Source organism: Fukomys damarensis, unplaced genomic scaffold (genome assembly GCF_012274545.1).
Source record: "Fukomys damarensis isolate Sample0158 unplaced genomic scaffold, DMR_v1.0_HiC HiC_scaffold_12, whole genome shotgun sequence".
Lineage (NCBI taxonomy): Eukaryota > Metazoa > Chordata > Mammalia > Rodentia > Bathyergidae > Fukomys > Fukomys damarensis.
Genome location: NW_022900924.1, coordinates 23,522,169 through 23,538,749, shown reverse-complemented (window position 1 = coordinate 23,538,749; position 16,581 = coordinate 23,522,169). Strand labels below are relative to the sequence as shown.

The window sequence follows — 16,581 nt, the reverse complement described above, 5'->3', positions numbered from 1 at the left end:
AACATCTCATAAATGAGTATAATGAACACTCAGTTCCTGCAGAAAGGAAAAAGAATTTCTACACAATTCACAGCATAATCAGTTCAGATGCAGAGAATAAATGTTGAATGTCTGAAAACAATGAGAAATGTTTAAACCCAGGCACCCATGTCACTCCCCACTTTAAAGGGGTATGTGCATGGACACTGGACATCTCAAGACTTGCCATAAGGGTAAATCCTGGGAAGCTCAGGGCAGGAATGAGCTCTCACAGTGCCTTAGAGAACTCTCAGCAGCACTGTGTCCCCATGGCCCAAAGCAATGCCACCTGTCACTGGCATCTGGTATCCCCATCTCAAGTCCCCATTTTCCCAATGTACTTGGGGAGACCGCATCCCAATAAGTTCTTGCTCTTGGATATGTATCCAGGATCTGTTTCTGAGGGAATCTGGAGTAAATCAGTATAAGGAAGTTCAAGTGATTGACGTGTACTGGTAGATTTAGAAAATCAAATTGTGGTGCATATTACTGAAGATAACTTATGAAAGATTATAACTTAGATCCACCTAACAGTTTGAGAAACTTAAGGAAAGGGAAACCATGGGCACAGTTTTTTTTGTTGTTTCTTTTGGGGAGGGAATAAGATGGAGTCTCGCCATATAGTTCAGGCTGGCTTTGAACTATGTAGCCCAGTTTGTCCTCAAACTCATGGCGTTCCCGTCTCAGCCTCTCAAATGCTGAGATTATAGGCATGTGCCACCATGCCCAGCTTCATGGCTATCGTTTTAAGTAGAAGTCAAGGAGGGAAAGTTTTAAAATGATACCTTCCAAGCCAGGGATTTAGCTCAGTGGCACCATGCCTGCCTCGCAAGCCAAGGTCCTAAGTTTGATCCCCAGTATCAAAAAAATCTAAAATAAAATAAAACTTTCCAAAAAGCAAAATATTTAAAGTAAGAAAGAATGGTAGAAACTGATTACTTTTACATTGTGTCTAAACTATGGAAAAACAGAGCAGAATCTAGTTTAAAAGCGGGGAGGGTGTCTTGGGGAAAAATGATGATTTCATTTTTTTTCTTTCTTTTTTTTGGTACCAGGGATCAAACTCAAAACCTTGTGTTTGCAAGGTAGGTGGCAGAACCACTGAGCTAAATACCTGGCCCTCATTTTCTATTACAGTGACAATTAACAGTCTTTGTAGGGTACTCCTAAATCGAATTAAAAATAAAATTCTGGCATTCACAAGCAGAAGTGTCTTTGACCCAAGGAAAGATCAAACAGGAAGCCCAAGTCCTTGATTCAACAGACCAGAAAAACTGCCAGGCCTTTTATCAGGACAAAATGTTTCATTTTAAGCTACAAATAAGACACAGCTAAGTGATTTACCTGAGTAGCTGATGCCAACTGCTCTGCATCAGCACAGTGGCTTAGATTCTGAAAAAGTTCCTGAGGCACATGTCGAAGACTCCACCCACCACTGCCCCGCTGAGACCAGGCCTCTTTGCCTCCCATCCTGGATCTCTCACACTCACCTGGACAGTCTGAATGCTGCACTTTTCCATCTCCTACCCACGGTTCTTCACCTTGTTCCAACTTGAAAATGACATCAGGTTTCATAACTGTGTACCCTGTTTCGGGAAAATCACAAAGGCTGTGGATCTGAATGCATGGGCTTTAGGGCCCCTGGAGAAAGAGCAAGGCTTGGCTGCAAAGTCTACCAGATGAAGCTGGATCTCAATAGAACAAATAACTCAAAGTCAGAGCAATGATCTCCCGGGTGGCTAACAAGACCTTCAAGTCTTTAACTTCTATAATTTAAACCTAAAACCATCCAATACCTCAGAGCTCTGCAGCCAAGGCTCCCAGGTTCAACTCCAGGCTCCCCCTCATTAGCTGTCAGTCCTGAGAAAGGTACTTCACCTCTCTGTCTTGATTTTCTTATCAAGAAAAAAGGATAGTCATTGTACCTGCCATACAGGACTGCTCCGAAGACTACATAGGCTCATAGTACAGCATGTGTGCACCATAATTCATATGTGATAGATGCCACCATTACCTCTACTTCTAAAACATAGATTCAGAGACTTCCAAGGGCCTAAGGTTTCATTACTGGACAGCAAGAGCCAAAATCTTTTATTAGTGTGGTACTGGAGACTAAATTGAGGGCCTCAAGCACAGCAGGCAAGACCTAACTGCTGAGCAATTTCCCCAGCCTTTTTGTTTTTGAGTCAGCCTCACAAGGTCACTTAGGCTGGCCTTGAATTTTTCATCCTCCTCCCTCAGTCTCCCAAGGAGCTGAAATAATAGGTATGTATCACAATTACTGGCTCTAAATACACAAAGTATTTAAAACAGAAAGCATAAAGAAACTGTCCAAGCCTAAGGAACTTTGATTTCCTAAATTTCAGCCCAAGTTCATTTAAAATTTTCATAATCTTAACCGAATGTTGTAGCACACACCTATGATCTCAACAATTGAGAGGCTGAGACAGGAGGATTTCCACAAGCTCAAGGCCAGCCTAGGCTATATAGCAAGTTCAAGGCCAGCTTGAATTACATAGCAAGATCCTGTTTCAAAAACAACAGAAAAGAAGTTTTTTTTCACAATCCTAAAGCAGTAAGCAACTCAATAAGAAACGTGTAATCTTAATACTCAGGAGGCTGAAGCAGGAGGATTACTGCAAGTTCAAGGCCAACCTGGACTACACAATGGACTCAAGGCCAGCCTGAACTACATAGCAAGACCCTGTCTCAAAACCAAAAAGCAACAACACTGTTGGGCACAGCAAGGTACTCATGGGTACCTTTCTTACCCAGCGACACAAGGCTGCTGTAGTTTTCCAACATGACATCCCTGTACAAGTTCTTCTGGTGTGGCCCCAGGAGTTGCCATTCCTTCTGGGTGAAGTCCACAGATAAATCTTCAAATGAGAACAACTCCTGCAACAGCACAGCTCTTGTAAATCTGAAGCAATCCTCGCTGCATGCTTGAGAAAGACAGCTTGGAGCACAGGCCTGTGCTCTCATCATCACAAGCTATAAATCATCAAGGTTTCTACCTCAGGTGTGTGTTGAGCAGTAAGAGGACACTATGCACCTTTCCATTCATACAATTCACACAAACCAAAATGGACAGGTATTTTTTGTGATAATGAGAACTGAACCCAGAGCCTTTGCACAGATCTACTTCCCTAGCCAAGTTAGCAAATTGCCCAGGCTGGGCTTTAACTTGCAATCCTCCTGTCATAACAGATACTCTTCCTTGATGTCACCCAGAACCAATGAACAGGCAGTCTCCTAAGGATGAGCTGTAATACAGAATCTTCAACCTCATTAGTAAATTTCTCATACTATTATGTTAAAATCTATGATCTATGTGTTGAATAAATCTTCATGAAATCCATTGTCCTATCTTGTTTTTTAATGATCTTTCAACCAATATTATTTTTGTTTGTTTGTTTCTTTGGTACCAGGGATCAAACTCAGGCCCCTGTGTTTGTGAGGCAGCCACCAGTACCAATGAGCTAAATCAACAGCCCCACCCATTATTATTTTTTAACATCATGTAATAGTTACCTGGAAAATACTGGTTCCTTGAGTGAAAATCTTCTCATACATATGCAAAAAACAGTATTACCAGTTAATTTGGCAAATATTACTATGGAAATAATACTAATTTTAACAAACTCTTACGAAAACCACAATAACTTGCCCATAAGCTTATTTGTTTGTTTTTTGAAACAGGGTCTCACTGTATAGTGCAGGCTAGACTTGAACTCACTATGAAGCCCAGACTGACCTCAAACTCACAGTGATCCTTCTCAGCCTTCTGAGGGCTGAGATTACAGGGGTGCACCACTATGCCTAATTTCCATAAGCTTTTTCTCTTCCTCTGGTACCAGGGATTGAATTCAGGACCTTGCACTTGCCTGAGCTAAATCCCAGGCTTTCTTCCCGTAAGCTGTTTTTTGGTACTGGGGATCAAACTTAGGACTTTGTGTTTGTGAGGCAGGCAGTGGCACCACTAAACTAAATCCCCAGCCCCCAATAGGCTTTTTGATGCCAGTATAACCTCAATACCAAAACCCACTAAGTTTATTATGAAAAAGGAAAAGGAACAGCCAACTTACACATAAACCTTAATGTGAAACTGCAAACTGCACTGAGCAATATATAAAGAAAATAAATAAAATTAAGTTGGAGTTTTTTTCCCCAGGAATTCAAGGTTAGTTAAATAGTTAAAATATCAATTCAAATTGAAGAGAAAAACAATCTCTTATCAACAAATTAATAGATTGAGAAAAACATGATCATCTCAACCTGATACAGATAAAGCACCAGATAAAACTCAACACCTGCAAATGGAGGAAAGTACTTCAAAGGAATTATAACAGTAGGCCAGGCATGGTAGCATATGCCTGTAATCCCATCACTCAGGAGGCTGAGGCAGGATTGTCATGAGTTCAAGGCTGGACTTGGATACATTGAGTTCAAGGCCAGGCTGAACTACATAGTGAGACCCTGTCTCAAAAAAAAAAAAAAACAACAGCAAAGTCCAATTCAGGGTTATTAAAAAACTGGCTCAGATTTTTCTACATAGAAAGATTAGATATCATAAGGAATAAGGAAGAACTATAAAAGCATGAAAAGGAATGAATTAACAAAGTCAAAAATCAGAAGATAAAAAAGATAACGGTGGGTATGGTAGCCTATGGCTGTAGTCCCAGTTACTTCAGAGGCTGAAATAGGGATCGTGTGAGCCTATGATTTTAGAGAAAAGTTTGGCAACATAGTGAGACCTTATCTCAAAAAAAAAAAAAAAAAAAAAAAAAAAAAAAAAAGAAAAGAAAAAAGTCCTGCTGTGGCATTCTACCTTCAGATCACAGGCTACAATTTTCTCTCAGTGGTAGAGGGCCTGCCTAGCATGTGCAAGTCCTGAGTTCAGTCATGGACATTGCAAAAACATAAAACATGCACACAGTTCAGTGTTTCTCTTGTGAACCTAACCCATGATACCATTTATTTAGACTTCCTTAAAGGAAAAAAAAGGAGTACCTAATACCAAGAAATATTTACTTCCTATGGGCAATTTGTTTTTTCTTCCTTTGAATTGTGCAACTTAAACATTCATATTTCTTTCAAAAATGTGAAAAATAAGTTTGCAGCTCAAATGCAATAATCATGCCGGATACTATGGTTTACATGTAGTAGTCAAAGTTTAAGAACTTTCCAAGGTCCTATAATTAATATGTCACTGCTCCAATTTTACCCAAATCCTGACCTTCTATTCTGAGGTTATTTCCCCTGATTTCTTAACCATTCATACTTTTCTTTTTCACTGGAACACTTTCTTATCTCTACTAACCCTCTGGAAAAATGAGGAGGAATAATCAGCTTACCTGTAACATGGTCATTCTCTGTTCCCTGCACACGATGATTAGCAAGTGTGAGACGTGTTGTATTCTATGTCTGGTAGGTCTTCTCTAATGTGGATGAATTTTTGGTCCCAGGAACACTGTTCTCATCTAAGCAGGCTTAAATGACAGAACCCAGATCTGTGGGTGTAGGATAAATACCTTCAACTGGTGGTTCAGGTCATACCTCAAACCTTTTCCTACCTTGCCAGAACCTAGGAATTTATGATCATCTAAAGCCAAGGTGTGTTCACTACATAAATAAAACAGGTCTCTCAGGAATAGAAGCAAGATGCACTGAAGTACAACCCAAGTCCCTATCTGCAAAGAGAGAAAGAATTATCACAAGTAATTCTGTAATTTATTCCAAATTTATGGTGGGCTCTGAAATGCAAATCACTTTAACAGGTGTTATGTAAAAAAGACAACTCTATTTTAACCTGATTGAATTTTTTCAAAGCTTATGCAATTTGATTTAAAACAGATTTGCGTTTCAACTTTTTTCCTTTATTGGCTATGTGATTTTTTTTTATTCATACTGACATGTAGATTGAAGAGGCAAACAATACATTAGATGTAGGCCCTTCACACTGGATTACATCGCTGGCCTTTTTTTGGAGAGAGTCTTGCTAAGTTTCCCAGACTGGGCTCATTCTTGTCATCTGCCTCCCTCAGCCTCCCAGTGCTGGAATTAAAGGCATACTGAACATTACCTAGCTTTGGTTATGTAGTTTTTGGCAAAAACAAATGAACTTCACTTTTCCGAACCTAAGTTTCTTATTAAAATCTATATCCTTCCTATGTTTGTCTGCCAATTTTATCAATTTCTAAAGGATAATGAACTGAATCTCATATAGGATTATACTTGGTCAGCTCTTCTATGAATATACGGACTACATACTTCAGGCTATGTTACTGGAGGATTATTTCTTTCATCTTTGTGTAATGACACTCCATACCTCAAATGCTTTCTACCTTAAATCTACTTCACCTTGGATGAAGTTGGCAACATAAGCATCCTTTTGGCCTAGTATTTGCTAGTATCATCCACCATACAACCACACTTAAAATTTCAGCTTAATTATATTTTCTTCTTAGAAGCAGCTCAGAGCTCAAATTTGTTTCTAATCCAAAGTAATAATCTGTCTTGCCTGACAAATTAAATACAGTCATAATTTTTGTGGTTATGACAACATTTACTATTCTTTTTTCTTCTTCTCTTACCTTCCGAGCTTCTATTTACTTGCTAAAACAGTGAGGATAATAAAGTAGACCTCAGAGTAGGATTTGGAGAGGAAAATGAGAGAGCTACAGTAAGGTGACTATTGCCCTATAACAATTGTAACAGTTAAAATGTGAGTATTGTATACATTAGATAACATACCAAGTACTTTCATCATCACAGACATCACAAGAAATTTAACAAATATCCATTTTACAAGAGACAATGAAGACTTAAGTGATTTAGTGTACCCATGATCACACAGCTATTAAGCAGCAGAACTGTTATTTCTCTTCCTGCTATGTGCAAGGTATCTGTAACTAAGACCACTGTAACATCATTTGTGTGTGTGTGTGTGTGTGTTTGTGTGTATATTATATACATACACATACACATACTGATAGGAAAAATTTTTTTAAATAACAAAAACCTATAAAGTGTTATAAAGTAAAGTGACTTCTGCTGTCTCTAACAGCAGTTTGTTTGCTTAGCTCAAAACTAATAGGCACTGAAGACACTAATTGCTGAATGAGGCATTTGGTCTTACCTTGAGAAAACAGGACACATCAAGGTCTTCAGCTCCAATGAGACTGGAGCCACATGATCATAAAAGTGTCTAAATGAAAGAACCCATTGCTAGCATTTTCTCCCCTGACCCTGAGCACCCCCTTTCCTACGGACTAGAATAGATAAACTAGGCGAATCTTAAAGGTAAACTCCCCAACTGCATAGAACTGTTACATCTGGGTTGAAAAGATTAACTATTCTGTAACCATGATTTGAACTGTGAGAATGAAATGTAACCACCCAAATGAAGTCAAGGCTGTAAAATCCTATAAAAGGAGGAGTTGTAACCCAGTGTGTCATTGATCCAGGCATGGCTTATGTGCGATCGATGCTTATCGATAAGTAAATTTATTATTTTGCTTCCATTCTGCTGCCTCTCTGTGTGTCACTTACTGATTCCTTCCGTAACAATACACATACACATCACACACAACACAAATTCTGAAATTAGCTCTCATTTCCACACACTGTCAGTTATTCCACAAAAACAAAGATCAGCCTGTCTAATTCCTTTATCATCATAAAAGATCAGCACTTAACCAAGTTCTTGCCTTACATGCCTTTTTGTGTTTCAAACTTCAAACTTCAGTGCTACCTCAAAAATGCACAACAAGGTTTCTCCCAATTATATACTTTTTTTATAGCCTAACTTGCGCTTTAGAAAACCTGGTAGCATAGGCATCATTTAACTAGTAGAAGTAATAATTACAAAACTACTTATAACATTTTCAAATGTATACAGGGTAAATAAGTATTACTGCTGATCTCACCACCTCACCCATATCTAACCACCTTAAGATAACTCTTTACAGATGCTGGAAGCTATTCTGACAAGGTAAATGGGCTCAGTCCTGCACACTGAAATCCTAGAACTCGAGCTGAGCCAGGAGGACTGAAAGTACTACCCAACCTGGGCAACTTAGTGACTTAGCAAGATACTGTCTCAAAATGAAAAGAGATGTAGCTTGGTGTGAAGATGGGTTCAATACCTACAACCAGGAAGGGGGGAAAAAAAACACAAGATAGAAGCCAGAAACATATGGTCACTGTCTTATTTTTCATATTTTACAGACAAAATACACAATGCCCTAAATTAAAGAAGGAAAGGTTTATTTCGGCTCACAGTCTATAGAAGTTTCAGTCCATAGTCAGCTGGCTCAATGACAGGGGTAGAGGGACATCACAAAGGGGAAATAGGCCGGGCAGTGGCGCATGTCTGTAATCTCAGCACTCAGGAGGCTGAGGCAGGAGGATTGCTGTGAGTTCAAGACCAGCCTGGGCTACATAGTGAGTTCCAGGTCAGTCTCAACCACAAAGTGAGACCCTGTCTCAAAAAAACCAAAGGGGAAATAGTCCATGGCAGGCAGGAGGCAACAAAAGCAGCAAGCAGCAAGAGACAAACAGCAACCCCGTCTGTCCCTTACACTTCATCCAGGCAACTAGCTCTTAAGGAAGGTAGCACTTACACCTGGGGTAGGGCACCCTTAATCTTATCCAGGACTGTGTCAAACCAATCAGTGGACTAATTCAATAATCACACACCTCAGATCCCAGCGTCACACATTCTAGATCCAGCAACCTCTGAAAAACCCTACCTATGATTGCAGAGGACTGTAATACTGATGATGCCCAAAACAGGCTGTGAAGAGTGAGTGCCACAATTGGCTTGTTTACAGAAGTGAGTCTAGCCCAAATTCCATTCTCATAACTGAAACCTTCAGTCTAGAAGGACAACGTTCTTATTACAACCATATATTTTGTCTATTCTGTTCCTAATTTGGGAATGCTTTGTCTTGTCCTCTATGAGCCTTATTTAATTTCCATAGAAAGCACGTCCCCTTTACCCCAGTTGATTGCCAATAAAAGTGAGTTCCTGAGACTTTCTCAATGAACTACATCTCTAGCAATGTTGGTTGCACTGGCATTGGTCATCCTGGCACCCTGCTTTCTCTCCTCGTTCTGTCTCTTAGTGTATTTGTCAGGCCTGCATCACACACTGGGCTGGTGGGGACTGGAATCTGACTGCAGGAGTCTTCAGCATATGACCACTTCAGGCTCTAGGGGGACATCAAGATACAAGCCATAACAGTCACATTTAAAAGCTGTTTTCATTTTTTTCCCTAAGATAAATATATATATTTTTAAAATCTCTTTGTTGGGCATGGTAGAATACACCTGCAAGCTTGGCACTCTGGGAGGCTGAGGCAGGAGGATCCAAGGTGAAGCCCAGCCTTGGCAACTTAGCAACTTAGTGAGACCTTGATCTCAAAAATTTAAATGGAGGAGGGGGTGGTGTGTGCTAGAGATGTAATCCAATGAAAAAGACCTGAGTTCAATCTCCCGTACTTCAAAAATGAATGAATGAATGAATAAATGAATGAAAGAGGGAGGAAGAGAGAGAGGAAGGAAAGGGAAAAGGAAAAAAGTCTAGGTCAGTAAACATGTCTAGAGAATCAACACTTTTTCTTTCTTTTTTGTAGTGCTAAGGGTAAACCCTGGGCTTTGCACACACTAGGCAAGCACTCTACTACTGAGCTACATCCATCGCTCAATAGCTTTCTTGTATAGAACAGTAAAAAGGTAGAAAACAGGCAGGCACATGGGTGCATACCTGCTCAGGATGCTCAGGCGAGAAGATTACAAGTCCAGGGCAGATATTGTGTTTTTGTTTTTGTTTTTCTCAGTTTTCTGGAGACAGGAGCTCACTATGTAGTTCAGGTTGAACTTTGACTCACTTTGTAACCCAGGTTGGCCTCAAACGTGAGGCAGTCCTCCTGCCTCAGTCTCCCAAGTGCTGGAAACACAGGTACACACTACCACGCCCAGCCTGTGGGCAGCTTAGCCTCAAAAAGTCTGGGAATGTAACTCAGTATTCCCTGGGTTTTATACCAACTACCACAAAAAAGAAAAACAACAGAAACAAGCATATACATACATACAAATAAATCACTTACAAAAGACCAAAAAAAGTACTTACAAATGTCACTCCATTTTTATTATCTGTTCATTTCACTTCACATAAGAAAAAGCATAATACTATAAACAATAAAACATTGGCATTCAAAATATGTATTCCAGCAAATGTATTCCAAATTAGCAATGTTATTTTAAAAATTATTTTATAGTCTTCTTGGTGTTTACCTGGGCATGATGATACATTCCTTTTGAGATTCCCATCTCAAAAACAAAAACAACTACCTAATGATATTAAGTTTCAGTGAGAACTTGTCAAGAAGATATATATGGAAACAAGGGAGACTTACCACACAGAATACCAAAGGTTGAGAATTTCAGGTGAAAGCAATATGATAAACAATCAGCATAATTGTACAATATTTTTGATATTTAAGGTTGTTACTATGAACAACACAGACTCTAAGAAATGTTTCTGGTAGCTGCCCCCGCCCCGAAGTAAATGCCCTTGGACTGGCTTCTACTCAGCCTCACATGACCTCACAGCAAACAGAAGCCTAAACCCTCACCATAAAACCTGGCCCATTTTAATTTCATTGTGTTTGTTTACCTTGGCAGTTTTCTGTACAACACTGCAGCTCTCTCAGTAGTTCTCCAACTTAGCTTCAGCAGAAGGGACAACTTCCACTATCATCCCAAAGTTCAACTCATCTTTAGGTCCTAAGAGAATGTTACAGAAAAATAGAAAATAAAAACTTATTTGCTTAGTAGATGTCAGATTTTAATACACTACATTGCGGGGGTTGTAGTGGGGATCAAATCTAGGGGTGCACTACCACTGAGCTTCATCTACAACTCTTTTATTTTTTATTTTAATACAAGGACTTATTAAATTGCCCAGGTAGGACTCAAACCACACTCAGTGCTGAGATTTATAGATGCACACCACTGTACTGGGTTGTCCTTTTTTAACACTCCAACACCCAGCATAGAAGAGCAGTAAAACATAGTAAGTTGAGCCACTTCCCAACATATGTAACAAAGTCAGGAAGTGTCACACCTGGGCTCCTGGACTTACAATGTCCACCCTCCGGTGACCACAATACTAAAGTCTGGAGTATACAAAGGCTTTCAGTTTCCCTGTTCACATTCCCAGTACAGGGGCAACACAGTCCCCTTCCAAAACTGATGCCTCCAGGATAGGCTAAGAATAAACCCAGAAGAGAAAGATAAATTAGCAGGGAGGAGGTGAAAAAAGTCTTCAGGTGAGTTTAAACTCCTAGGAACAAAAATGTTTCACTTTAAGGAAAGACACTAACGATACAATGTAATGAATGTAAGCAGCATACTCCTAAATTTTAAAAGGACGTATGAAAAGGTAAGATTCATTTAAAAGCACACGAAGGTTTAGAAAATTACCAAATGCTGTGCGACCTCTCACTGCATCGTAAGTGACGTCTATTTTAACCTGTTCAGCAAGGTGCTGCATACTAAGCACATATTTTAAATGTCCTAATAGGCAACAGAATACATTCTAGTCTTTAAATGATTTAGTCCTAACCTAAGGGAGCGCGGGAGTGGGGGGGCAGGACAGAAGTGCAGTTTCAGATCAACGCCAAGTAGTCGAAACGAAGAAAATAAGTAACATGAAATAAACCACATTTTAATAACATCAAAATGTTTTCATTTTTAGATGAAAAAGGATGACACGTTTATTATTAGTTCTGTAGTCACAGACCCAGATGACAGCAGGAGGGAGTGGCGTGGCCCGCGGAATCAGGAAAACACCGAGCCCGGTTCGCCCGAAGGGGCCGCCCCGACCGTCAATCCTGCCTCTGTCAGCACCTCGCCGCAAACCGTGAGGAGCCCGCCCGCCAAACGACAGGCCGCTCGGAAACGGCCGGACGCGCCCTACGACACCCGGCTCTCACCGGGTCCGGGAGCGCTCACCCGTCCGGTGGAAGACAAAGAGCGAGATGCCGCGTGCGCGAGCGCCAGCGCCAGCGCCCGAGCAAAGGGAGGGAGGTGCCGAGGAACTACCACTCCCGGCTTTCTCAGAGGCCTCGCATCCCGATGACGCCACACGCTGACGTCCCGAGCCGGTGCGTGGGGTGGGGGGGCGGCAGCCGACGCAGTCCCGCTGGGTATAAATCCGCCGAGGACGGCTTAAGGCTAAGGCTTTTGTGCACAGCAGTGATCGGCTTATAAGCAGGAAAAAGCAAAACGGATATAAAACTCAACTGCTGTGGGGGAAATTTATAGCTAAGTAACCACCCCTATGAAAGAGGAGAGGGAGATGGGCCACAGACATAGGAAATTGAAGGAAAATCCATTGATATTTTATTTTGTAGTGTTTGCCCTCTTTCGTGCAAATTGTATAACTATTTTTTTAAACTGGCTCCTGGGCACTGTGGGCACACTCTTGTAATCTCAGCGCTCTGGGAGGCTGAGGCAAGTTCGAGGCCATCCTGGGCAATTTAGAAAAACCTGTCTCAAAATTACAAAATGGGGAGGGGGGAGGTGTCCAGAGCGTATAGCACAGCGATAGAGCTTCCCAGATCTCCATCCCAGTACCGGGGGAGAAAAGGGCTTTTTTTATTTTTTAAGACCAAGCTCGCTTTGAACTCACTATGTATCCCAGGTTGGCCCTGAACTCAAGGTGATCCTCCTGCCTCTGCCTCCCAACTGCTGGACTAGCTCAGATTTTTATTCATGTACAACCTTCACCATTAGGCAAAAGTTATTCTCTAATAAATCTCTTGGACATAAGATTTTTCTTCGCCTTGAGCTCTCCGACCACAAACTTAGTATTCTTGAGAGCTTGTAGGTGCTAGCAAGGGAGCGCAGCTACTCATACGCTTGACCGAGGAGACTGTCCTCTTTTGGGGGTGGTCGTCCTCTTGAAGCATGCAGCCTTGGGAGAGACGTACATGGAGTAGTAAAGGAGAAAGGGGAGAGGGCAGAGAAGAGTGAGGAGAGAGGGAGGGAGGAGAGAGAAAGAGAGGGAAGAGAAGGAGGGGAAAAGGGAAATCCCTGGATCATCGTGGTTTGGTTCTTCATTTTCCTCTTTTTCTGGCTTCTGTATCTCACACATCTGCATGTGGTATACAATAAAAATATATCCAAAGTTAAAACAGTATGATGTAAGAGGAAAAGGTAACAGGGCCAGGGATTTAGCTCAGTAGCACCACATCTGCCTTGAAAGGGCAAGGTCCTGGAGTTCAATCCCCAGTACCAGGGGAAAAAAAATGAAGAAAAGGTAACAGATGACGGGTATCCTAACCAACCAAAAAATCATTTCCATATGTCATCGTACTTTTTTTTTTTTTTCTGGTACCAGGGATCAAACTCAGGACATTATGCCTGCAAGGCAGGCAGTGCCACTGAGCTAAATCATCAGCCCATCATCATTCTACTTGACTGTTTTCCCACCATATCTGCAGTCATCGTATTCTATGAAATATTTTATGAGGTGTTTTAAGTAGTTGAAATAATTATCTTCCAATTCTAACTTTCCGTCTGGCTATTTTGATTCTATAGGTCTAATCTCATGGGGATTAGCTAGTTGTTTGGGCTTTTGTTTTTTCTGTGGTACTAGGGGTTGAATGCAGTGGCACTCTGTCATTGAGCTGCATCTTCAGCCCTTATTTGTAGACAGAGTCTCAATAAGATGCCCAGGCTGGCCTTAAACCTGCAGTCCTCCTGCCTCAGCCTCCAAAGTGCCTGTAATAATATATATAGGGGCTGGGAAAGTAGGTCAGTGGTAGAGGGGCCCTGGATTCAAACCCAGTACTTAAGCTGCTTGCTCCTAACTCCACTTAGTCCATCAGATCACAGAGGCATAAGCTATGAGATAAAAGCCAGTGCCCACAGCCTTTAAACAGAACAGCATTCTTAAATAGCACCTTAATGGTGGCAGAAAAGACACCCTGTCTTCAACACCATATATCCATGGCTAGTTCAAGTATGCAAACTACGCTGGGGGCCATTCTCCCAAGGTGCATGTTGTATCAAATTTTTTGGTTTCACAATACAAACAAAACTTTTAAGAAGCTGTTTTTTGTTTGTTTGTCCTCCACACCCTGGCCAAAGAAGTGAATGAATGTGAAAGAGGAAGGGACTTTTTGGACAACAGTTCAGGACTCCTGGAATGCATGGGTTAAATTTAAAGCAGATCTGTGAGGAAAACAGAATTTCAAATTTTTTTTCAGAAATGTTGGCTTTCACCGGTGTTCCCACAGCCTCCAAAATGCCTGCCTAGACTAGATGGCCATATGTCATGTAGCAACCCATCCTTCTCCCTCCCTGTCCCTTGGTCCAAAACTCCTGCAGAAATGTTTTTTCTACTTTGTCCTCATGTCCTTGAGTTGTAAATAACTACTCAAGAGTGCTGCTGTTTTCCTGATGCTCTGATAAGCATAAGCAGCCTCTCTTGGTTTCTCAGTGGATAAACTAAGTCTCATCTCTCAGTCATGTTTCATCCTCTATGCCCCCACAGTTGGTCTCACTTACCTAATACTGGCTGGCACACAATTTGAGATTCTCATGCCTCAGTCTCTCACATGCTGGGATTACAGGTATGCCATACTCTGCCTCTGAATTCCATTTTTTAATCCATTGAGGCATTTTATTTGTATACATACTTCACATCCATAGACAAAGAATCATATGATTTTTCCTCCTGTGTATTTCTTCTTGATTCTTTGTGGTCCACGATGCCAGCTGAAGTTGTCAACAATGAAATCAAACTGACAGGATGGGAGCAGATTTTGCCGTTTTTCCAGGTCTTTCAGCTGCACATCAAATCTGGGCACTTGTTCAACCTGCACATGAGGTTCACAATTTTTCCAGCTCTGGTCATCACTGATTTCAAATTCAACAATGTAACCACGCTTCATCATCACAGTTAAGAAACCAGATGACTTTGGAGCACACCAAAGTAAGGACCTGACCTGGCATTTGCCTTACACTTTTGAGGATATCAGCCAGGACTTTCATGTGAACCATTATTCTGCCACAGAAAGATGGCAGAAAGATGAATTCCATTCTTAAAGAGTACATAATTCACTACTATAACTGGAGACCCATTCACCTTACCAACCCTTCCTCCCTATACTAACCAAACCAACCTGGTCCCATTTTTAAAGGCTACTGCCAGTCTTCTGACACAGCAGTGGCCTTCCAGTCACAGGTGACAACAGATCTGGATTACAGACACACATCCCCATCCTACGAAGGGCAGTTACTTACACAGTAACAAACTGCTCTAGTTCCTGGTAAAGAATGAGAAGGTTTTCAAGCCTTGGGACTGTCTAATAGATCCAATCTAATATGTTCAAACCCAACCCTACATTGTGTAGTTTTGCATTTCTTTCTTCCTGTGTCATAGGCAAGGGTACATCTGGTCTGTATTCGTCAGTGCTGCTAAATCTTTAAAATCCTTTTCTGTGTACTAGCACACTATGTATACAGGGACTCGTAAGTAGCTGCTCTGAAAAAATATTTTCACAAGGATTTCCTGTAAGCTTTGAGGTATTTTTAAACCCTGCTATGTTATGGGATTTCTGTATTCTAACCAAAATCAACAATCCCATCCCTGAGCATTTTTAGTGTGGGCTGTGGCTACATGATGATATCAATGAGGCACAGAGTCCAGGCAGATGCAGATCTCCTGCAAGGCAGTTTTCCTTCTTCAGGGAAGCAAAAGGTGATGGAGTTTGCAGGTTTTGCCGGCCACATGGTATCTGCCAACACTACTCAACTCTGCCAGTGCAGTTCAAAGAAAGATAAATAATGCAGACTTATTTGGCTGTGTTCTGATTTATGGACACAAACTGAATTTCAAATAATGCCAACATCTGGTGTATATCCTTAAGAACAAATAGTTCAAAATATATCTGAGTCGGGCCAGGGATTTAGCTCAGTAGTACCACTGCCTACCTTGCAAGTGCAAGGTCCTGAGTTCTATCCCTGATACTAATACACACACACACACACACACACACACACACACACACACACGTCTCAAATTTCCTCTAGATTCCTCTTCAAATTATCCAGGGAGAACTTTTGCAAAGCACATTTCCAAAAGGGCTTAGTGAACATTTGAAATGGTCTGAATTTAATTTGTGGATTGACTTTTTAATTCAGCAAACCAAATGTACTATTTAATGACTACCCTGCAGCCCTACATCTGAAAGTATTTCAGCAGAACCACAAAAGTTGCTGAACTGAGGGCAGCTATGAGGACTTCAAGGCTGTTTTTCTTGTTGTCTGAGATCTGGAATGACCAAAAGCAATCATCTCTTGTCCCAGATCTCCTGGTACATTTAAAATTCACCTTGGCTGGGGATTTAGCTCAGTGCTTCCCAAGCACAAGGTCCTGAGTTTGATCCCTGGTACCAATCAATCAATCAATATAATAAAATATAAATCACCTATGGCAGTACTTCCCTGTTCTCAGAATCTTGCCAGCAGCCCTTCTAGAAG

The 16,581-nt window shown here is 41.1% G+C and overlaps 1 protein-coding gene and 1 pseudogene across 6 annotated transcripts in view; both read right to left on the bottom strand.

Moving 5' to 3' along the window:
* Znf84 (zinc finger protein 84) overlaps positions 1–14,911 on the bottom strand; it is a 49,233-nt gene extending 34,322 nt beyond the window's left edge. For 3 of the 6 annotated variants that reach the window (XM_033762501.1, XM_033762499.1, XM_033762500.1), the window contains exons 1-2: positions 2,781–3,479; positions 1,509–1,604 (exon numbers count right to left, since the gene is read on the bottom strand). In XM_033762501.1, coding sequence (XP_033618392.1) covers positions 1,509–1,604; positions 2,781–3,006 — 322 coding nt within the window. In that variant the 5' untranslated portion in view covers positions 3,007–3,479. Of the gene's footprint in view, positions 1–1,508; positions 1,605–2,780; positions 3,480–3,552; positions 3,583–5,375; positions 5,532–10,702; positions 10,813–12,042; positions 13,187–14,604 lie in introns of those variants that run through there. The other 3 variants (XM_033762503.1, XM_033762504.1, XM_033762502.1) reach the window with 3 other exon arrangements.
* On the bottom strand, positions 14,664–16,040 carry LOC117285746 (annotated as a pseudogene).
* Between the last annotated feature and the right edge of the window lie 541 nt (positions 16,041–16,581).